Below are 25,800 nucleotides of genomic sequence, written 5' to 3'. Positions count from 1 at the left end.
CAGCGAAAGCGTTACTTTAATGAGCTCTAAACTTCTGTTTGTTACATTTTTAAGACGTGAACAAATATACCAATATTTTTCTGCAGGTCAAACTCAACTACTTATCAATTATTGTGTTTTATTAAGAGGTGTATCTTAGAGGGGTGTAAAACATTGATGAATTACATAAGTATTTTAAATATAAATATTTTAAAACATAGTGCACTGCTTTCGTCGTCTTCTATTGACATGACTTCCCTTTGTGGGCCAGAGCCTTCCTTCTTTGCGATTGTTCTCCAGTTAGTAATTCTGAGGATTTTAAAATCTTCTTCCACACAGTCAAGCCATCTGATTTTAGGCCTACCTCTAACTCTAGTTCCCATTGGTTTGTAATTGAATATCTTATATGTCAAGAAAGTAGGGTCTATTTGGCAGATGTGACACCCGCAAGCTTTAAGCGACTTATTTTAATGTATTTGTTTATATCAACCTCCTGGAATAGCCTATATAGTTCGTTTTCTTAAAGAAGCAAATAAATTTCGTAGCAAAATTATTTGTCTTCCCCCCTTCACACAAAATAAGAAACTTGTACGTGATAGTTTTACCACTTATAAATTTTCTGCTCAAAGGAAAAAGAAGTATATCAAGTTATAACTTGTAATTCTTAACGTCCAATAAAGATGAAGACATTTCTTAAAATTGCGCAACATTTTTTTTTCCAACTCGTTAACAAATGTGTCATATCATAAGTGTAACAACTCGGTGACAGTTTTTAGTTAATCTTTTTTTAAAATGTTTTTAGCATAAAAAAGCTATTAGCGGTGCTTTTATAACAAATGCTTTCAAAACTGTCGGCCAATACACTGAAATTCGGTCCTTATCAAGCAAGCTATTGTTGTTTGAAACGTTAAAATGAAATTAAAAATCTTTGTTAATGTTTATTCTATGTCTAAAACATGCATGTTCATTGTAAAAGTGATGCAATCTTCGTAATTATTTTTACTTTAATTTATCAAGAAATTCTTTCGTTCATATGGGATCACAGAATTACGTCATCGTGATGTAATCAAAATTGTAAGGTGCTGTTCGATCTTACGTTATCATCATGATCATCATCTTTTACAATCTCGCAGTTCAGTCTAACTTTTTTTTTAATTTATACTTTTTCTAAATATTGAAATTCTTTTTTACTCCAGACTATAACTATCCAATTCTAGTAAAGTTCTAAGTTTAACTTCCCTCATGTTTTTAATTTTATCTTTCAAAAGCCAAACTTTGAAATTTATTCTTTACTTTTAAAAACGTTCGAAAATTTATTAAATTATGATAATAGGAATTATCAAAATATGTAACTATCTAAAGAAAATAATTATTTCGTTTTTTAGATGTGAAACTTATCTTAAGTAATTATAGATTTCGTAGTGGAGCATAGTGTTAATGAGTAACACTCAAACAATGATTGATACTTTTAATGTGAAAAACAGTTTTATTTCGGTACAACGGCGGTTTTTCTATCTCTGATCTGAGCACACACACACAAAAATATATGTAATAATAATAAATAAATAAAATTAAAAAAACAGCTACTTATTCACATTCGCATTTATCTTTTGAACTTACTGATTCACATGATGGCCATCTTTATTATAACTCTACAACTAATTTGCTTCGTTAGGTTCTCCGAACGTATTAGTTTTTATTTTTAAAACTATTATTATTTTTAAATGTAAAGAAAAAATAGCATATACACTAACACAGTACTGTATATTGTTATATAAACTAATTAAAAACTAGTTTATAAATTAGTTTATATTACAATTTATCTATAGCGTGTCGTTTCTTGATATTTATAAGAAATTAGATGTGTTCACATTTCACATCTCTCTGCAAGTTAAAATTGTCACAGAGCCGCGGTGGCTCAGGGGATGGAACACTCGCCACCCTATGAGATGCAGGTGACCCAGGTTCGCATCCCAGCTTTGACTGGTCGATACGAAATCTGATTTCGGCTTGCTCTGACCGCAGTGCTGATATAAAATATTCTCAGTAGTAGAATGAATCTTCGTGTGTTTTAATCATCTTGCCATCGGGTTAACCGTGCGAGAGTTTCGGGTTTTTTTTCTTTCCATGTAACTCAAATGCGGGTTGGTTCTATCAAATATTCATCCACGAAGGCTAGTTTTTTTTCAATGCTTGATCCATAGGGCAGGGATAGCCTGGTCGGTAGGGCGCTGGGCCCATATCCAAGAGGTCGTGGGTTCGATCCTCGCCGGCCGAAGACTCCCCGTGTAGTAAATGGTGACTGATGCAAGTTAAATCTGTCGAGTCTCAAAGTCCTCCATGTTCCCACAACAAATCAATACCTCTGGGGGTACTGATCCAGGAGTTTCCTTGTCTTCTGGATTGGTTCAAAATTACAAGGCTACGGAGTTGAACGTAAGTAGTCGTAAACCCATGAAATTGGGTCGGCTGTTCAACGACGGTTATAAAATAAAATAAAATGCTTGATCCATGAGTTCCATTGTCTTCTGGATTAGGCTCAGAATTACAGGGCTACGGAGTTGAACTTTGATAATCGTAAACTCAGAATCGGGTTGGCTGTAAAAAGAATGGATATAAATCGGATTCTGTCTACTTATGGATTTCTATCGAATTACCGAATCAAATAGATTAGCGTCAGACAAATATGTAATTACTACTTATCTGTTTCTTATCTCTCCACCATGTACAGAACAACGTGTTTTATTAGAAACGTGAGCAGCGGGGAAGGAAAAAAAAGGTTTAATGGAAATATTTGATTTTGGTCTCGGTGTTCTTTCTTCAGAATGGTCATCATTTGTATTTTCCTTACACTCGTTTATTTAATTTAAAAGCATTACACGTGCTTTCATTTAATACAAATACAATTAATTTAGTACAAATACCAAGAAACCGCATGTTAACTACAACTAGTTAGACTGATTTTTAATTGTACGCCACTAATACGTGTTTTCGTTTCTGTTTTATCTATATTTCCCAACTTAGCATCGCATGTGATATTACGCCCTCACCGTGTTTCGTTTTCGTATTTCGCGATAGCACGTAGTCTCGATTTATAAAAAAATAAAAACATTTAATCCACTGCCGATTGATTTAATTGTTTTGAACCGAAATATTCTTGTGTATAAACAAAATTTAAATCTAGGTCACGAAACATGTGTGGGTGCATTAATTTTTTCATGAGAGGAATACTTGAATATAATTTAGGCTTAGCGTTTCCACGAAGTATAAGTTAAGAGTCAATTATAAATTATTTATACCTTGTCCGAACCTCAATTCATTTGACTAATCAAAAGACGCGGTAAAATAAATTGAGTAGCTTTAAATCTGGTACTTTTTTGGGCGGAACGAAAAATCGCCAAAAATGTAGACCTGTACATAATTTTTTTTAAAATTTATTTATTTTTTTAAACGCATAAAAATTAAATTAAATGAAATCGAGATAATAAAAAATATTTGAATGTCCTTGCTCCTGTCTATACGACAAGTAATTTAAGTTTATATTATAAGTTGAAGAAGAGAAAAAAATGTATATTTCAAATAAAAAATTAAGAGGGTTGCTGATGTTTCCTTTGTTAATAAAACTAAATTATTGCAGATTTTGAACTTCCTCCTTCAGATAGATGATTTAATTAGTTTTCTTTCTTTTTTCATCCTTTACCTTTTTCTTTTAATATTTCGCTTAAAAATTTAAAAAAAAAATATTTCTGCATTGCATTGTGTGTTTTAAAATGACATAATTTTTAAGGTTTTTTCAAAATTTCTTGTCATAAGTTAAAAACAAAATCGCAACATTTTTTCGAGAGTACAAATTACGTATTTATATCATATTTTACTAGAAAATGGGAGGCCCCCACAGACCAATCATGCGCAATAATAAGCTACATGTTGTACACCCGTTAATTTCAAAATCGTTTACCCTCTTCTTTTTTTTTTTTTTTTTTTTTNTTTTTTTTTTTTTTTTTTTTTTTTTTTTTTTTTTTTTTTTTTTTTTGTAAAGTATAGGGGTGGGAATAATCACGTGAATCACATTTAAAAAAATAAAAACTTTTTCTTTATGGATTTTTGTTTATCCGAATAAATCGCATTTAAATAATGGCTCGCTGAGGCGTTTGGATGTCTAAACTTTTCCGATTAGAGGTTATGTTGGATGCCCCTGAAAGAAAAGAATTATAATCATTGCAGAAATATGAAAGCCAATTTAATTTTTAATAAAAAATGTCTAATAATAGTTATAAAAATTGGAAGTAAAGATCGATTTATAATCGATCGATTTCCATTAAATTGCAATGACTTCACTATTAACATTATCTTATCTAAAACTTAATCACTTTTAACTTCGTGAAAAATTTTGCTTGAACCAAATATTAACCTGTTAAAAAATTTAATCTCATAAAAACAAATTTTTAAAAGTTTCAATATAATTTAATCGTTGATTCGATACTCTCTTCAATATTGCATTTACTAACCACCTTCACCCCTCTCAGCACGCCACTGCGCTTAAATATTTTCTTAATTCTATTTTGATTTTATAATTTCTTAATTCCATATTGCTTGTTAACACATTAGAAATCAGACTGAAATTCTCCAAACCTATATTTTACTGCTGTGTACGACAAATTATTTATAAACGCGTATCATTCCAAACTGGGAACTGTCGTGTCAAATACAGCGTTTTGTGAAAATAGTAATTAAACCAAGCAAAAGGTTTTTTTTTTTTTTTAATTTCCTAAAAACCATTCGGCTGGAGGCTTTAGAATAAACATCATCTTTGAATCCAGCACCTAAAAATGCGTTGAAAAAGAAGAAATGAAAATTAAATATCAAGATTCCGTGTTACATTTGATACCATTTCCTTTAATAAGTTTTTAAAATTTAATTACCACAAATGTTTATTATTGTTGTTTCGATAAATTTAGTGTCATGAGGACACATTACTAACGATATATTTATTGAAAAACACATTTTGTTAGAAATATGTACTTATTTTATATTTTGTGTTGTAGGGCAAAACCATCGTCGTGGTTGGGTGGGCTCGCAGCTGCATCATGTCCATATCCACCTATGGAGAATTCACACGGTAAGTTCTCACTTCCTTATTTTTTGTTATAGACATTTTATTTTTGTTTTGATTATTTATTATGTATATTGAAAGCATTAAATGTAACGCCCCCCCNTTTTTTTTTTTTTTTTTTTTTTTTTTTTTTTTTTTTTTTTTTTTTTTTTTTTTTTTGTATTTTGCGTGTATAGGTTTCCTATTATCTACACACGGTTCCCAGTAGATCACAGAAGTCAAGTATCAATGGTTGCGGTCAGTGTTTGGTTGACCATTTTGATCAGACTGCGAGGGAACCGAAGGCCCCAGGCATTGGTCCTCTGGAAACCGTTCAATCGTAAAGTTCTTGACTTCGCGTGCTACCAAAGCTGAGAAGTCATACCATCTGAAGAGGATCAAAATTGTGATGACATGTCTTCGGATCATTCACACGGAAACTTCCAAGAACCGTCGCCAATAGCTCATTGGGCAGTTCTAGTACGACTTAAATAAACTACTACCTATGATATGCATTAAGATTTTTAGAGAGCTTATATAAATAGCCTCTGAACGTTGAACGATAGAATTTTTTTCGTTTAATATTTTAAACCAAAAGAAGAAAAAAATGAAAAAGCTAATATTTATATTATATTTCCTTCTTCTGGTTATTACTTTTTATCATCGCAACTAATTGTTCTGAACTAAATCGACTCATCATTCTCTTTGTACCCTAGAAATTTTCTCACTTGTTATTTTTGTTTTAAATTCATTAATTTTCTTCGTCATTGTCTAAATATGACGAGCATCCATTAAATATAAGTTTTCACTTTAAACTTTTTTCTCTTATTTCAATTAAAAAGTTCCAGCAAAAAAAATTCTGTCCTTCTAAATTTTAATTTAATTCCAAAATTTCTAATTTTATTTGAAGAAATAATAGGTAGTTTATGACGACTTTATTCTGTAACTTTTTAATCGTGTTTTTTTGGCATATTTTTAAATAAAATATAATGTGACCGTATACCTCAAAAAAAAAATTGTGAGAAAGAATATGGAAAAAAAAAACACGATTATGTTCTAATTTAGGGACGTATGAAAAAGAAAGATAAGGCTTCACACACCCCTCTAAGTATAAAAATCTTAGAAAGTTTAGCAAGCATATAGTTACAAAAAGCAAGTGTTTATTTTCTTACATATATTTCTAACACATGTCTTGGAGTTTTTCTAAACGCTCTAGCTCTAATGATAATATAAATAATTTAAATAACTTATCTCCCAAAGTTTGCAAGCTACATTAGATGGAGGGGGGGGGACAAAATTCTCATCCTGGCTATTTTAAATTAGAAAATACGCATAGATATATGACATACAAATACGCAATACGAAAATACATTTTATAAAATACATATTTTTAGCTTAAGTAATATAACTTAATTTCGTAAGACAGTGATAGATAACATTGTATTCATTACATAGCTACTGCCTAAAGCGATGAACTGCAGTTTTTCGATATGACAATCTAAAGTATCTATCAAAGAATGTCTGTAACAAACTAAATTGGCCATAACTTAAAAGTACGAAACCAAAAATGTTGTTTTCCTGGCACACAACGGTAGTGACGTTTAACTTATCCAATATCGAAAACTAATTCAGATAACAGCGCTATTTTTGAAAAAAGAGAATGAAAACACTATGAATAAAAGTTAAAAAAACAATATTTAAATTCGATAACTTATTAAAGATTTATGTTTCAGTATGATTAAGGCTTCTGAAAATTTTCTCACTACGTTTCTTTTCTGATAAAGCTTTATTATAACTTTATAGCTATTAATTTTATAATTTCCATCTAAAAAACCTATTCTTTAACTTTAGATTGTATTGTAGCATTTTCACATATCCCCCCCCCCCAAAAAAAATAANCCCCCCCCCCAAAAAAAAAAATAATAATAATAATAATAATTTAAAAAGTCGTTGCCTTAGAAATATTTTATTTTGGGAGAAAAAGAACGTAAATGATTATTATTATACAATTTTATTTTTGAACATCAACAGCCTACCTCTGTCCTACTGACGTGAGGAAAAGACAGAAAAAAAAAAGTGACGTCACATTTCCGAATTTCGAAAGTTCTTTTCATCCTGATAAGAAATGAATTAAAAAAATAAAATAAAAATAATAAGTTTGATAATGAAATACAATAACGATTACTACCATCCTTCTCATTGGTCGATTCTCTCAAACCGTAATATGTAAATTAATAGTGTGCGATAATTTTTTACTATAAAGATGAAATATGTTCGATCATCCGACTTTATGATCCGAATAAAAATGAAGCGGTGACGACGGTTTTTATACTTGTTATTTATTTATTTTAAAAAAATAAAAAAACAAAAAATACTTTTTTTTATTATACCTTTTATGAATTTTACTTGTGATAACTTTATAACGTGCTTTCATTTACTCGCTATCCTGTACTGCCAGTATCATTTATGACAATGGATTTCTTTTTGTCATATCCTCATGTCAATATGTCATCTTGCGTTCAATTTTCATTTGATGCATTTGCGTAAGAATATTTTTGTGTCATCTTTAATTTATTTTATGATTTATGATAAATGTGCATTTTTAAAATTTGAATAGTAATATAGATTCATAATAGGTGATTAAAAATAATAAATAACTTTGGTTTGTATATATTACGATTTGATTCATACTCATTTCAGTATTAATTGGAAATTTCATTTGGAATAAATTATTCATATAATTTCCTCTTATACACAATAATAAATGTCGCTGTTTAGAGACACAGTAATTTTAAGTCATTTATTCTAACATAAACTCTTAAAATGTATAAAAATCAAGGAAAAAGATAAAAAAATTAAACTAAGAAAAAAAATTTAAAAAGAAGAGTTATATAATTTTTTATTACATTAGTAATTTAATTATTTTTATTGTATAGTTGCTTAGTTCAATAACATCTCACAATATATTTGTACAATAAACTATAGCCTTTTTTAACTTAATTAAAATTTAGTTACATTGAAATTGAATTAATTAGTAGATATTGGTGGGTTTTTTTTCTCCCTTTGTCTCCACTTTAATCAGAAAAGGGATTCAAATCTGTGTAAACTTACGGAGAATTATATGATCGCATTGTTCTTAATTATTATGGAAATAATTGAAATTTCGTAATTTTTTTGTTTCTTTTAATTCTTTGAAATATGTTCTAGTGAGCCTATTAAACGAATTTAATTTTTTAAAATGTTAAATATTTTGAAAATTTTCTCAAGTTTTAGAAATATTTTTGACTTAAGATTTCCGCTAATAGGTTCGATATAATACATTTCAAGGAATAAAATCAGACAAGACAAATATTAAAAAATTTTAATTAGCTACTTAATAAATAAATATATTGCTTTCATATAAATAGCCTTTATTGGTTGAAGTAGAGGAAATTGAATCCCTTTTTTGTCTGAAGGAAACCCTTAATTATGACAATAATTTTCTACTGTAATTTATTGTTATATAAGTCGTTTTATATAAATTTCATCTGAATTTCATCTTTTTTGTGTCAATGTAGCAAGCTGTTTCTCATATGGACTGAAAGAGCAGACTCATTAAATAAAATGAGTTCACAAGTTGTACCTCACTCTTTTCACGATATGGATATATTTCCTTCATCATCACAAGGTAAGCTTGTATAACAACATTATTTAAAAAAGTAATAATTCCTTATTAATCTGCTTTCAATACTTTTATTTTAAAATCTGCACTTTTTTATTTCAATAAATTCGTTAATACAGAGCCACTTTTTAATTCAATATGTTATATGATTATTTATTTATTTATAATTAAATCCGTTAGGAAAAACAATTAATATTACTATAAAAAATTTATTTTTATCTACCTTTCTATGTCCTCTTTTTTTTAAAACTAAAATAGTTTTTTATTTAGATAATCAAAAGTAAATCAAATTACTGTATAATCATCTGACAAATCGTGCAAAAAAAATAAATTCTTACATTTTAATGTTTGGTTTTTAAAAAATTTTAAGTAATAATTTATTTTAAAATTGCAGAAATCACTTAAAATCTTAATTTTTTATGTAAGCAGTTTTGATAAAAGTGAATAACACTAAATGTATTAAAAACACATTGCTTGCGCTAGAACTAAAATAAATGTGTTATAGTAAGTTTAAAATCATTTTTGAATTACCCAATTTGTGTATAATTAAAAAGGGCTTTAATTTAAATGCTGGCCAAAAAGGAATTTATGTATTTTTTATTACCTGATGGAAAACAAATTAAAATTAACTGCAGTATTTTTGAAAAAAATAAATTTTGTTCACACATTATTTAATTAGGAAATGTTATATGTAATTTATGTCATTTCTTTAAACAATTTTGATGTTGTGAAAATAACCAATTTTTAAATGCTTAAATTTAAAAAAATATATATATATATATTTTTTTTTTTCTGCCAGTGCCATCAGAGCAAAGATGGNAGAAATTTCAATAATTAAAATATCACCTAATCATCTTGTTAAGTTTCCTGCTACTGTATTTGAAAACTATTTCTTTCAAGTTTTATGTTCTTGAATTTATTCTTTTAATACTTGGATAATGCATATTTTGCTTTAAAAATATTTCTCTCTTCAAAGTAAAGTACCTTAAAAAATAATTCTTTTTTTTTAGTATTAATTAAAATGTTTTTTTAATTTCTTAAAATTTTAATCGTAACTTTAAATTTCTGAAATTAAAAAGCATGTTAACAACACAAAATATTAAATATATTTTTGTTGATAAAAATATATCTGTAAAATATCTATTACAATGTATTTGGAATATTAAATGGTTTAAAAAAAAGTTTTTTGAGTATGTTTTTTAATCTTGCATTAACATTAATTTTTTATTCTAGAATTCCTCGCCCTACACCTTTGTCCAAAACAAAACGATTGAGAAGGAGAAATACTGTCCCACAACGTAAGCTATTTTTTCAGTTACTTTCATTCTATTTTTAAAATTAGTTTTTAATTTTTTATATCAATTTTGATCTATTCGCAAAACAAAGCTTTTGTTTCACAGAAGTGCCAATTTAAAAAAAAATTCTATGTTTAATTATTGGTTTTTAACACAAAATAATCATTTTTAATAAATCTTAGATCTTTTATTTCCAATACTGAAATTCATTGACTAAAATTAATTTCTGCATTTTCTTTGTAATTATATACATCAAAATATAACTTACGTTGTAAAAAATATTTTAAATTTATGTTTATTTATTTAATAAAAACAAATCAAGTAGTAATCTTTTATTTTAAAAACTGATCTTTTTTCTTACTTTTTAATTAAAAAATGTTTTTTTCTAATTTCAGGTTCATCAAAATATCAAGGTAAGTTTTCTTTAAAGTATTTTTAGGAACAAAATAACAAATCTAAAATTTTTATTAAAATTTTTCAATTAAATACAGTTTGATTAATTCACTCTTTTATACTTTTAGTATTTCTTGGTGGCTCCTGTAATCCTACTACATGGAGAAAAGACATTGCCATACCAACATTTAAATCACTCAAGATTTCATATTATAATCCTGTAAGTATTTATTCTTATTATTCCTTTTTAAGCATCTTTATTATTGTCAAAATAGTGTTGATATATTCATCAAAATAGTTCAATGCAAGGAGTTTTATAATACTATAATTTCACTTTTAAGAGTGATTTGTGAGATGCTATTAACAGATTAAGCATTTGCAATGCTTGAAGACGACCTAAGGCCTGTTTTACAAAGAAAAAGTTTTGTATTGAGAAAAATTTCCATTTTGCAAAGCACTTGGCTATTGAGATAATGTTTAAAAACACAAGAATTATCTGTTTCAATGAATTAAAATAGATTTAAATTTTTATTATACTATAACAAAAATATAGAATGAATAAGAATCTTGTTAATTTTCTGTTGAGTTGTGCTAATGCATTAAGAAATGCCCAATAAACACAACTTTTCTTGTGATTATTGTTATAGTTATGAGTTCTTACTTTGTATTTTTTAAGAAATAAATACTTATTCTCTTCTGTTCTCAATGTATTCGTAGATTATATAAAATTTGTTAACTCAACTTAGGAAGAAGCTTTCATTAAAATAAAAATATTCATTATTCTTTCTAACAAAAATCTGTACTATAAATATATCAAACAATGCTTAATTCTAACAGCAATTGAAATTTAGTATTGACCAATATTTGTCAGTTTCAATTATCTTATGTATTTAGCCTATGCCAAGTAGTTAATTGAATGTATCAGTTTTTTTAATGTATAAAACGATGGGAGTATGTGTTTAATATTTATATTTTAAAAAGAGTTTGCTAAATCGTAGCATCATTAGCTCATGTAAGTTTTAAATATTTTTAGAATTTTACAAGCTTTTTTTATCTTTTATCTTTAGCAAGTGGCTGAATGGGGCCCTCAACTAATAGAACTTGAAAATCAAGCCAAACAGGTTAGTTGATTATTTTGCTACTTGTGAACTTTAAACAAATATTGTATCCAAATGAAGAAAGGGTACACTGAGCAGAAATAAATGACATATTTAGTTTATTATTTATTGGAAATAAATAATATTCTATGAAAATAAAGCTAGGCAATGTGAGTCAAACACATATAAAGCAACAACAACCCACATACTATAGTTTTAATTATATAATTAAGAAAATCCCTCAGTGCTATAACATTAGTGTTTCAACAATGAGGAAAGTTCTTAATTTGTCCTGTTTGATTCATGTTGTTTAGCTTTATTTTCAAGCATTGTATTTTTTATTGCTTTAATTAATTTTTATTATTTAGATAAATTTTTACTATAACATTTCAGTTATAATTTTGTTTATTAAAAATTTCTTATTTATTTTTTTCAGAATGCTGAAGTTATGTTTTTCGTTATTGATAATCAAACTAGATCTGTAGCCTCCATGATTGAAGCTGCCCAAGTTGCTGGTAGGTTAAAAAGTTCTCAGTTGCATTTACACTCGTTTTAAAGATTTAGTTTTCTTTTTTTCATTTAGTTTTAATTAATAATATGAATCTGTTGTTGTTATTCAGGAACTCAAAGAAAACTTATGCTTGTTGTGCATGAATTTGAAAAACCTGGATCTGTTGTTATGGGAGAAAAAATCACTGAAAAGTAAGCATTATATTTATGTCTTTTTAAAATAAATGTATAATGATATTAGCTATTGTATGCTAATGCTGATTTTTTGGAAGGCTTAAATGCTGTTAAATTGTGTTCATTTAATCAAGAAATAAGTAAAAAAATGTAAAGGCTTAAATTCATACATTTTATTTTTTAATTTTGACAAATGATCAAGATAACATTTAAAGAAAAACACTACTGTAAAGATATGATTAATGTGTTCAGCTACTCACACACAAACACTCTTGCAACTTTTATTTTTGATCTACTTGACAAAATTTTAATATCCTTAAAATAGAAAGCTTAATATTCTAGAAAATTCCACATGTTCTGTAGTCAAATGTTTAAAAAGAATTTTGTAATTAACACCTGTATGAAAAATTTAATGCAAAATTGATGCTTATGTACTAAAGAATTCAATAGCACTAAATAGGAAACAGGAAAAGTTTTTTTTCTTTATTTAGTTTTAATAAATTGTATTTAAAGCTTAGAAAATTATTTGTTAGGTGGACTTAAAAAATAGCAATTGTTTTACTTTGAATACAACTAAAACGCTATAATGTTGAAAAAGTTTTGTTGTAATTTGCTTATAATTAGAAAAATGAAACACTTTTATGAATAAATTGTAAAATAAAATAAAAATGAGTTAATCAGAGTAGAAATTAAGTATCCTGAATCAGCAATAAAATAAATATGGAAAAACTCAAAAAAGGAAATGACAAGATTATTCATAAGTTTTATTTTACTATGTTTGTGTGAAATTTTTTTAAAATAAGTGTTTAAGTTGTGTCAACAGTAAGTAAGTAAGTTCAACAATATGAAGACTCGAATATGTCATAAAGAAGATACTAACAAATTGAAGTAAACAGATTCTAACAGATTAAAGTAAATTAAAATTTGAATTGTAATAAATAAAAATTAAATTAATTTTAAATAAATTTTCATTAATGACTTAAAACAATATAAATTGTTTAGTTTTATATCATGTCTGTTACCGAGGACTAAACAGTTCGTTTAGTGTCAAGAACTGCTGACTGACATGGCACTCAATGTGTTAATGATATTACAAGGAAATAGATAAATAACCCATCATAATTAGCTAAATAATATTTTTCCCTTTCGTTGAAGATTTTTTTTTGCATCTCTAAATCTCACCTAATTCCTAAACACAGTTTTTCAGTTAATTTATTTTCCTCCGTTTTGAGAAATATTAAAATATCTCTGTTTTCTATTTTCAGAGAGTTTAAAGACTTACAACAAGGGCAGCGATATCTTCAGGACCTGGTAGAACGGCAAGGAATCCCGGTATTTGATAACATACACCACGCTGTTCAGTGTACAGCTACAATTCTTAAGAAGAATATCAAACCCCAAGATCTTACAATTGAGGATGCTGCTCAACCGGTGAAAATGGCATACATTCAAATTGGAGATAAATTGATGTAATTTATTCTCTTTTAACATTTATCATTAATCTGTTACAACAAATGAATCTTCTTATGTTAAACAAAATATTTTTTTTTTCTCCAGAAAACTACGTGAAGTATTTGATGATTTAGACTGTGACAATCGTGGCGTCATCACTTTGAAAGATGTAAGTATAGACAAGTGGTTTTGATTTTACATTTCACCACAATAGACCTATTATTGAAATATGCAGAGTGTTCTGTTATGACTGCTTTTAACATACTATAGAACCCATGTCGCAAATTGATATTTAAGCAAGGAAAAACCCGGCAAGTGTTGTCTAATCACGAGTGAGTAAATCTTTGAAAATATCAAAACCCTGTTGGATTGACTAATGAAACTTGAAGATGTTTCTAGTGATCACTTTTCACCCTTCTGTTTCCCCCATCAATAAAACAGGTTTTGATATTTTTAAATCAGCCTTCGTCAGTGGTGATTTGATAGTATGTTCATTTTTTTTCTTTGTGTAAATATTAATTTGTGCCTTCGGATTTGCATCTGTTTTTTTTTTAAAAATCTATTTATAACAAGGTTTCGAAAAATGTAAATTTTTGTCTGTCCTTAAACTGTATATAAGTATATATTGGAATACTGCATATTAATATTTCCTATACATTTTCAATAATTTTTCAATGTTTGCACATTTTTTTATAATATATTCCTGTAGAATTAAATTTTTGTTCATCACTTGTAGTATTTGTTATCAAGCTTAATAGAAAATGATTTTAAATAATTTACTCATAGTGTTCCTTGATATTAAGAAAAAATATCCTAATATTAATTAAACATGAATGCTAAAATAAGATAGATAAACTGAACAGTTATAATGGGATACATAATATTATGTACATATTCCACCTCAAAGGGGCACAATATTTTTTTCTCCAAATCTAATATAATTTATCGATTTTGTAATTTATTGAAGTGTAGTTTAATGTAATTTACCAAAAACACACGGATAAATTTTTATTTCAATTAATTTGAAATTCTAAACTCAGTTTCTCTTTCTTTATTTTAGGTTTGCATGGCTTACAAGATACTCACAGATAAAGAAATGCATATGGATAGTTTAAAATCTATAGTAAATCAGCATAAACACTCCTGCACAAATGAGCTAAACGATGAAGCTTTTGATAATTGTTTAATTGATTTTAACCAGTTTTGTTGTATTATGACAGAATTTAGAAAACAGGTAATTTTAATACCATTTGATATTTTAATCTTTCATGCTTGGTGTATTTAACATAATAATTTAATATTATTTGCTCTTTTATAATTAAAAATTTTTTTAAAAATTTTTTGTAAATATTTATATAATACAGCTCAAAATTACTTAAGAAGTATAGGGTGTAAAATATATTATGCATAAAAAAACAATAAAAATTGTTGTGATCAAATTTTAATCTAAAGATTTTGAAAAGTTGGTTACAAAATTTAGAAATTAGCAAAAAATTTTTCTTCTAACGATATTAAGCATACAATATTATTTAGAATTCTAAAAAATTCCCAAAGAAATTGAAAAGCTACTGCAAATTATTTGCTTATAAATAAGATATTTTAAAATTTATTTATTCCACGCTGATCTTTTAACCCATAAAGGTTGTAAAAATAGAATCTTTCAACTGTTGAATTTGAAAATAAAGCCATAAATAAGCAAATTAATTGTTATAATATACTTAGTTACATATAAAAACTACTCCAAGAAAGTATAAGTCTATTTATTTTCTTGCTTTAAATATATAAATATTAGCTCTCAAAACCTTGAGTCTGTTATTGACATTTCATCATCTTAAATTATTTAAAGGAAAAAAAATGAAAATGAAATTTTTATTTGTTTTTTATTACAAAAAAAAATTTCTGCTTTTTTATTGCCTACACATTCACAAAAAGTAATTTTTAAAAAAAGTACTATTATTAAATTTATTTTGAAAACTGTTTCCTATATGTAAGCTTAAACTATCAAATTTGTTTTTTATGCTTTCATGTTATTAAATAACTAATTCCTATTAAAACTTTGATTTTAGGCTGATAGTCAGTTTCCTAATTTATCTGCTTTGAAGAACAAAGCTTCAGATATTTTGTGTTCAGTTTTAACTCCTTTAGCCAAACTTGTGGGTAAGTCTTTTATGTAANGTTTAAGTTGTGTCAACAGTAAGTAAGTAAGTTCAACAATATGAAGACTCGAATATGTCATAAAGAAGATACTAACAAATTGAAGTAAACAGATTCTAACAGATTAAAGTAAATTAAAATTTGAATTGTAATAAATAAAAATTAAATTAATTTTAAATAAATTTTCATTAATGACTTAAAACAATATAAATTGTTTAGTTTTATATCATGTCTGTTACCGAGGACTAAACAGTTCGTTTAGTGTCAAGAACTGCTGACTGACATGGCACTCAATGTGTTAATGATATTACAAGGAAATAGATAAATAACCCATCATAATTAGCTAAATAATATTTTTCCCTTTCGTTGAAGATTTTTTTTTGCATCTCTAAATCTCACCTAATTCCTAAACACAGTTTTTCAGTTAATTTATTTTCCTCCGTTTTGAGAAATATTAAAATATCTCTGTTTTCTATTTTCAGAGAGTTTAAAGACTTACAACAAGGGCAGCGATATCTTCAGGACCTGGTAGAACGGCAAGGAATCCCGGTATTTGATAACATACACCACGCTGTTCAGTGCACAGCTACAATTCTTAAGAAGAATATCAAACCCCAAGATCTTACAATTGAGGATGCTGCTCAACCGGTGAAAATGGCATACATTCAAATTGGAGATAAATTGATGTAATTTATTCTCTTTAAACCTTCATCATTAATCTGTTACAACTAATGAATCTTCTTATATTAAACAAAACTATTTTTTTTTCTCCAGAAAATTACGTGAAGTATTTGATGATTTAGACTGTGACAATCGTGGCGTCATCACTTTGAAAGATGTAAGTATAGACAAGAAATGGCTTTGATTTTACATTTTAACACAATAGACCTATTATAGAAATATGCAGAGTGTTCTGTAATTGCTGCTTTTAACATACTATAGAATCCATGTCACAAATTAATATTTAAGCAAGGAAAAAGCAAAAATCTTTGAAAATAACAAAAGCCTGTTGGATTGACTAATGAAACTTGAAGGTGTTTCTAGTGATCACTTTTCACCTTTCTGTTTCCTCCATCAATAAAGCAGGTTTTGATATTTTTAGATATTAATAAATAAATATTATTAATATCTAGAAATATAATAATATATGTGTATATATTAAATGTAAATATTAATTTGTAAATATTAATTTGTGACTTCGGATTTGCACCTGTTATTTTTTTAAATCTATTTTTAACAAGGATTCAAAAAATGTAAATTTTTGGCTATCCTTACCCTGTATATAGTTGCATATTGGTATACTGCATATTAATATTTCCTATACATTGTCATTAATTTTTCAATGTTTGCACATCTTTATTTTATAATATTTTCATGTAGAATTAAATTTTTGTTCATCACTTGTAGTACTTGTTATCAGGCTTAATAGAAAATAATTTTAAATAATTTATTGATAGTGTTCCTTGATATTAAGAAAAAATATCTTAATATTAATTAAGCATGAATGCTAAAATAAGATAGATAAACTGAACAATTATAATGTGATACATAATATTATGTACATATTCCACCTCAAAGGGGCACAATATATATCTCCAAATCTAAGATAATTTATCGATTTTGTAATTTATCGAAGTGTAGTTTAATGTAATTTACCAAAAACATACAGATAATTTTTTATTTCAGTTAGTTTGAAATTCTAAACTCAGTTTCTCTTTCTTTATTTTAGGTTTGCATGGCTTACAAAATACTCACAGATAAAGAAATGCATATGGATAGTTTAAAATCTATAGTAAATCAGCATAAGCACTCCTGCACAGATGATCTAAACGATGAAGCTTTTGACAATTGTTTAATTGATTTTAACCAGTTTTGTTGTATTATGACGGAATTTAGAAAACAGGTAATTTTAATACCATTTGATATTTTAGTCTTTCATGCTTGGTGTATTTAACATTATGATTTGATATTATTTGATCTTTTATAATTAGAATTTTTTTTTTTTTTAAATGTGTAAATATTTATATAATACGGCTCAAAATTCTTTAAAAAATATAGGATTTAAAATATATCATGCATAAAAGAAACAATAAAAATTGTTGTAATCAAATTTTAATCTAAAGATTTTGAAAAGTTGGTTACAAAATTTAGAAATTAGTAAATAATTTTTCTTCTAGCAATATTAAGCATACAATATTATTTAGAATTCTAAAAAATTCCCAAAGAATTTGAAAAGCTACTGCAAACTATTTGCTTATTAATAAAATATTCTAAAATTTTTTTAATTCCAGGCTGGTCTTTAACCCATAAAGGTTGTAAAAATAGAATCTTTCAACTGTTACATTTGAAAATAAAGCCATAAATAAGCAAATTAATTGTTATAATATGCTTAGTTACATATAAAAACTACTCCAAGAAAGTATAAGTCTATTTTTTTTTCTTGCTTTAGAAGTATAAATATTAGTTCTCAAAATCTTGAGTCTGTTATTGGCATTTCATCATCTTAAATTATTTGAAGGAAAAAAATGAAAATGAAAATTTTATTTGTCTTATAAAAATTTTTTTTTCAATTTTAACTTAAATAGACTGTAAATTATTACAAAAGTTTTTTTTCTGCTTTTTTATTGCATACGCATTCATAAAAAGTAATTTTTAAAAATAGTACTATTATTAAATTTATTTTGAAAACTTGTTTCCTATATGTAAGCTTAAACTATCAAATTTGTTTTTTATGCTTTCATGTTATTAAATAACTAATTCCTATTAAAACTTTGATTTTAGGCTGATAGTCAGTTTCCTAATTTATCTGCTTTGAAGAACAAAGCTTCAGATATTTTGTGTTCAGTTTTAACTCCTTTAGCCAAACTTGTGGGTAAGTCTTTTATATAATTATCACTTTTTTTCATATTTTTATATTATATTATGGATTTATAAAATTACATTTTGAAAAAAGTTCAAATCTCTGATTTTAAAAACATGTTTTCTATACCTTGTTGTTTAAAAATAATGGAAAAAATAAGCTACTATTTAATTAGTAAATAGTTTGTGTTTCTGTTTAAATGTTCTGTTCTGATTATTTTATGTGATCGTTACAAATTAGTTCTATTGTTGTACTGAAGCAGCTGTTTGTACTTTTATTGTTTATTCAGTTTGTTCATATGTTGTCTAACTATTTTAGATTGGGTTCGTCCTGAAACAAGACTCGATGATAAAAATAGTAGCCATGACATTATATATGAGACTACGTACCGAGATATATATCTGGGAGGAACAAGAAGATCTTCCACATGGCGAGAAGATATAGCTATTCCATTATTAAAGTAATTTCACAATAGAAAAATTTATATTATCTATTTAAATCGAAATACTGTGTCTTAGTTCATGTATTAGAGAGATTTCATACTATGTCTGTGCTTATGTTTATCATTACTGACTAATTGTAGAAACTGTATGGATCTATTTTATTAGTTTTCTTCTATCCAAATTATCCAAATTATAAAATGCCAAAAAGAATACTAGGAATTGTGACCAAAACAAAATTAATTAAAATGTTAGCTTAAATTTAAAATAAGATTTTATATATTTTTAGATATTGTAAGGTGTATTATCCCTTTCGAAAGATATCCACTAACGTAGCAGCAACAAAAATCTATTTATTAATATTTAAAACAAATCAATTATGAAATCATAAGGGCCCTCAGCGGCCAAAATACAGATATATATAAATATGCTCTGTTAGAGGAAAGACCAGCCTAGCGCGCCGGCTCCTCTTCAATTACTTTTATCTTAATTCTTTAATACGGTTAGTAATTAACACGCCCTCCAGTGGTGAGCCAATCACTACAGATATAAACAGAATTTGTACTCTGAAAATTATATTAAATTTCAAATTGTCTGAAATTGTATAGATAGAAGGATTTTCTGCAAATTTGTATCTTAATTTAATTATAATAATTAACTTTAATCTTGAATATCTCATATAAGAATATATCGCTGGTTCAAAATTGAAATGACACTTCTGCAAATCACTACTTTTCAGGAGAGCGTATTATGTTTTCGTTTTAATTTTGAACCAACAATATATATATGTAAGATGACCATTAACTATGACAATGAAAAAACCAATAAGGATGATACATTTGCATTTTCAACTAATTCTCTTCTTTCACATCAAAATAGTTCAAACAGTTTAATTACGGAGGGAGCGATATTTATTGGCCTTTGTTGGTTTTCTTCTTTTTTGTTGGTAAAGGTTCTTAAAACTTGATGATCCTTAGTTGTTTAGCATTTAGTTTTAAAATTTTCCTTTTCGAGTATAATCTAATGTGTCTTTAAGTAACTTATTGTTTCCAATCTGTTGAACTACAAATATTTAAAAATAAGGTTTACACATTTTGCGTGGTTTTCTAAGAGCATAATAATTAAAATTATGCACTGAAGCATTTTTTTTTTTTATTCTGAGATTTTTCACACTGAGACCATTTATCATCGTTCGCATCATTTGCTTGTATATTTTATTGATTTTTTTAATAATAATTTTTATTATTTTGAAAAAAAAATTCTAAATAATCTTCAGTTTATTTGAATATTTTAAAATTCTCTAAATTTCGAAATAATCAAATTGAAATTCTTGAAGTAAAAATTTGTAATGAGTAAATTTATAAAAAAAGTAAATGAGTGTACTGCGAATTTTAGCACTGATCTTTGTCCCAAAAAATTGAACTTAAGCATGGTAAAAACTTGTTGCAATTTATTATCATTTAATTATTTATTCATTTGTTTTTTCAGAAAGCAAGGACTTACCTACTTCATACCTCAGGATGGTATCTGGAGTGAAAGATTAATACCAATGGAAATAACAAACATGGAAAATAGCCAAGTTTTGTTGTTTGTCATCAGCAAAGATTCCAGATCTTTGGCAGACATGATTGTTGTACGTTTCATTTCATATTTTTTGGATTCTGTCTGTTGATATTAATCAACTAATCTTATTTTATTTGACACTATTAGCTTTTTTAAGTTAAGATCATTTATTTTGATGTTTGTAAATGCTTCATAGTTAATCTCAAAGTAGGCTGATGGTATATATAACAGATTTATTTGACCAAATGACGGTTCTGAACTTATAAAGTCGTATTTTAACCAGCAGTCTTCTCCTCATAGCATAGCCGGTTTTTCCATGTTATTAGATAGGGAAATAGTGTATTTGGGAGTAACATTCTCTCGATTTTGTACGATTGTTAAACTGCTAGTGGGTTGAAGAAAAATATAATAGATTTATGGAGCGAAAAATAAAAAAAAAAGTCAACATTTTATTTTACTCATGATATTTATCTTTTTTTATTCACATATTTAATATTTTCTTAGTTCTCTTCTTTATACAAGTTATTGGTTATCAGTATATACTTGACCATTTTGTCCTAATAAATTCTGATCATATGTCTAAGATTCTATTCAATTATTGAAATTAATGTTTATAATATTTCTCTCGATTTTGTCAGATTGTTAAACTGCCAGTGGGTTAAAGAAATATATAATAGAAAAAAGAGACATTGAAAAGTCTCTTTTTTTATTTCAAATTAAAACTCCAGGAATGCAAACACTGTGGTGTGCACTGTTTAAATCAGTGTAAGAGATTTCGTTAATTGGAAATCTATAATGCAACCGACAAATGAGAGGCATAATCTTAATTTCCAATTGTTAGTGTATTAACTTAAAATCTAATATCTTCAAATTTAATAAAATATCATTTAGAATCATCACCCATTCAGTTATGTTGCTGCTGTCGTACGCCATTAAGGCAAGGGGTGCAATTGTTCTTGTTACTCAGTGGCACCATCTGTGGCCGAGAATTTGACTTCTGTCACACCTGTTTATAGGGTAAACCCATTCTTACATCCATTCACTGATCATAATTCTGTCCTGAACCAGAGAATGATTAATCTCCAATTCAATACCTCCAGAGATACAATTTGTTTCCCATCACCTTTGTAACCCAACAGATATAGCATGCACCAGTCACCATTTACAACAGGGGGAGTATTCGGTCGGCTAGATTTTAAATCATCCCGTTCTCACGAGCGTTAATCCAGCGCCCTGGCAACCAGGCTATCCCTGTCCTTTATGTTATAAATTATAGATTCTGTTACAAAAATATTTCTCACCTTTTATGAGTTAATTCTTATGCAATTGACTTTTATTTGAATTTCTATTATTAAACAAAAGTGTCTTTTTTTAGGCTGCTCATTATGTTGGTTTGATGTGCCAAGTAGTTTTATGCATTCAGTACATTGAAGACGGCACTGAAATTGATGGAGAAAAGGTAATTGATTTAGTATTAAATGTACATGCATTCTAAATATGATGTTAAATTTGTGTGAATACTTTAAAAATATCAATCAAGGTTTAATATATCCACCTTTTTAGCTTCTCAATCATTGTTCATGCCATGCATTCTTTGTTATCAAAATATGAAGTATCAAATGTTTTGTTTCTTTCTATTTTGCCAAAGTCATTAGCTGGTTAAATTTTAGAAATAGTAGAAAATAATCTTATAGCGTCTAGATCTAACATTCTGTAAGAGTTAAATGTTCGATGAAAAAAGTTAAGTAGTTGCAGAAAATTACATTTATTTTCTATCTGCAAAAACTTACTTATCTATATATTATGATAGATGTGCAAGACAACATAAATAATTTAATTATGTAATTATTTAAGATACTTTTAAGCAGTAATTTTTGTTTTCTTCATAAGTTAATATATATAATTGATTATTGTGTTAAGGTAAAGTAAATGTTAAGAATTTGAATGTTTATAAAGAGATATTTTTCTCAAAAAGTTTCAGTAATTTAATAATGATGTATACACACTGAAGTATATACATAATTATCACAGATGTTAAGTTTTTTACTTATTTAGAATTTTGCAATTAATTGCTGCTATTCATTTCCTATTGAATTCAAATTGTGGTCCTTAGCCAAACAAATAGGGCATTGAAATAAATAACAAACTCATTCACAAAATTGTATCTTACTACATACTACATTTTACACTATATTCATAATTATTCACAAAAAGGAACTTTTTGCAAAAAATTTTTTGAAGTATTTTGTAATGTTCCAATTTGGGTAAAATGGGTATACAAGGCTCATATTTATCATGCTGCATTAAAAAATTTTTTTATTATTTCTGAATAAGGAAAATTAGAGTGTAAATTTGCATTAGCAAAACTTGTTATAAATTAAGATTTTATCTTTGTTTTAGGCATAAATATTGTTGTACAGTACAGAACCCGTTATCCGGAAATCAGAAAACCGGAAAACCAAAAAACCGGANAGATATTTTTCTCAAAAAGTTTCAGTAATTTAATAATGATGTATACACACTGAAGTATATACATAATTATCACAGATGTTAAGTTCTTTACTCATTTAGAATTTTGCAATTAATTGCTGCTATTCATTTCCTATTGAATTCAAATTGTGATCCTTAGCCAAACAAATAGGGCATTGAAATAAATAACAAACTCATTCACAAAATTGTATCTTACTACATACTACATTTTACACTATATTCATAATTATTCACAAAAAGGAACTTTTTGCAAAAAAATTTTTGAAGTATTTTGTAATGTTCCAATTTGGGTAAAATGAGTATACAAGGCTCATATTTACCATGCTGCATTAAAATTTTTTATTTTATTTCTGAATAAGGAAAATTGGAGTGTAAATTTGCATTAGCAAAACTTGTTATAAATTAAGATTTTATCTTTATTTTAGGCATAAATATTGTTGTATCATAAAAAAAAAAATGATATTTTTAAAAGCATTTCTTAATTTCTTTCAATTTAAATTAGAAACAAATAATTTAACAAGACTTATAGATTAGCATGTAGGAAAAAAAATCAAACATAATTTTTTATCAATAATTTAAAATTATATATTTTTATTTATCAAAACATACTGTTTTGGACTTTAAAAATAAAGGACCACTTGTCTGAAAAATTATGAAGTTTTAACTTACCTAAATTCTTTAGAAGTAAAAATTGATTTATTCAAATGTGCAATATTTCAAATATAAGCAAAATAATGGCTATGAAATTTATTTTGAAATAACTCAAAAGTTCCTTCAAAAAATTTAAAATTATAGGTAGCAGCAAAATTTGGTATTTAAATACAAGCTAAATTCAAATCTAAGTTTTTTTTCCAAATATGTTGTTTTCCTTTAAATTAAAAGTTTAACTTTTTAGTGTATGACTCAGAAATTTGTTTGACTAGTACACTTATTTACGAAAATTAATTTCTGAGATTGCCCTCCTCATATGGAATAACCCATATCTTTTTAACCACTTTAGCTCTTGAATAGCAGCTTTAGATATTTTTTTAAACTTTATTTTATGACCGGCATTTGCCAGTCCACCCGATAGCCTTCTAATTTTGGAACTATAGCCCTCTATTGCGTTACACGGATAGGAAAACCACTAAAAATGTCCTAAAGTTAGCTCAATGGCAACGGGATTCTAACCCATGACCTGTCTACCACTGAGGATGTGTTAGATCAGCACTGTGGTCGGTACAAGTCGAGAATTATTATCAGCCATCCACCGTGACTTAGTTTTAGATGCTTATTGATGTTAGTATAATCTTAAAAATTAAATCAATGAGAAATATTAGACATTTTCATCCTTTTGTATAATTTTATTGTGGCACAAAAATAAACAAAGCATTTTCTTATTTAACCCTGTATAACTAGCTACATAAAAAAAGTAATGAAAATAATTTTTTCCCTGTAGCTTTCTGAACAAGCTGTCAAGGATTACAACAGAGGCCGTGTATATTTATCTGATCTTGCAACCCGTGCTGGTATCCCGGTATTTGACAGCATAGAAGAGTCAGTTGAATGTGCTGCCAAAATGTGCCTTCAAAATTCTAATTCCTAGGACTACTTCAGAATTATTTGAGGAATTCATTGTCATTACATACTATAAAGATCTGAGATTGTTTCCATAAACTTTTCATCATTGAGAACATTAACAGTGAGTGTTTGGAAATCATTTGACATCTCATATGGGTTTTTTTTTTTAATGTGTTGATGGACGTGAAAAAGAAACGCACACAGATTTTTAGTTGTTTTGTTGCGCACGCCAAGAGTTTCCACTCTTGTTTTTAGATTTTCTTGTTACGTTTATTTTTTTTTTTTATTAAACAAGTTGAACTTTCATAACAAAGGAAATATATATTAAATTATGCAAATAACTTTTAATATATTAGCATTAATTCGTGTGCTTTTGCTGATTCATAAAAGGAAAATATCTATGAACTGTTGAAGGTGGAAATTTTCTGAGCTTTCATTGTAAAGTCCCATTTTATATCTAGCTATTATCGTGATCATTATCTTATTACACCATTACATTCTCTTTTTATTGGTCTTGAATTTGAAATTCTGAAAAAAAGATGTGTTACCAATCGATATTTGTATATTTTTATTAACAGTATTAGCAATACTACAATTAAGGCTAAAATATGTTGTATTATTTTACATACAGGCTTCTGTTAAATGTATCTTGTTTTGTGACTTGTCCTACATGTGGGTGATTTTTTTCTTCATATAATAAGTAGTGGTTAGTAATTTTTGGACATAAAAAAAATAATCTAAAAACTGAAGCATATAACAAATAAAAACTGTATTATGGATTTTTAAAAAATTATCTAAAAACTTAATCTTAAAAAAATAGTCTAAAAACTGAAACATATAACAAATAACAACAGTACTGTGGATTTTCAAAAGATTATCTAAAAACTGAATCTAAAAAAAAATAATCTAAAAACTGAAACATATAACAAATAAAAAAAGTTCTGTGGATTTTCGAAAGATTATCTAAAAACTGAATCTAAAAATAAAAAAAATCTAAAAACTGAAACATATAACAAATAAAAACAGTTCTATGGATTTTCAAGAGATTATTCTTAAAATACTCATTAAAAAGTGAACTGC

General features: G+C 26.8%; 1 protein-coding gene across 1 annotated transcript; it reads left to right on the top strand.

Moving 5' to 3' along the window:
* The first annotated feature begins 228 nt into the window (after positions 1–228).
* Positions 229–25,004, top strand: LOC107437853 (uncharacterized). Its single transcript, XM_071180385.1, has 22 exons — positions 229–364; positions 5,025–5,098; positions 8,680–8,738; positions 9,966–10,030; positions 10,423–10,440; positions 10,549–10,640; positions 11,488–11,541; positions 11,954–12,032; positions 12,138–12,219; positions 13,467–13,670; positions 13,759–13,822; positions 14,714–14,887; positions 15,720–15,823; positions 16,027–16,063; positions 16,180–16,493; positions 16,582–16,645; positions 17,537–17,710; positions 18,589–18,679; positions 18,986–19,127; positions 20,596–20,740; positions 22,046–22,129; positions 24,599–25,004. The coding sequence occupies exons 1-22, from the start codon at positions 229–231 to the stop codon at positions 24,743–24,745; spliced, it is 2,403 nt and encodes an 800-aa protein (XP_071036486.1). The 3' UTR covers positions 24,746–25,004.
* Positions 25,005–25,800: the final 796 nt, after the last annotated feature.

This window comes from Parasteatoda tepidariorum, chromosome 4 (assembly GCF_043381705.1).
Source record: "Parasteatoda tepidariorum isolate YZ-2023 chromosome 4, CAS_Ptep_4.0, whole genome shotgun sequence".
NCBI classification, from domain to species: domain Eukaryota; kingdom Metazoa; phylum Arthropoda; class Arachnida; order Araneae; family Theridiidae; genus Parasteatoda; species Parasteatoda tepidariorum.
This window is presented reverse-complemented; position numbering and strand designations above follow the sequence as displayed.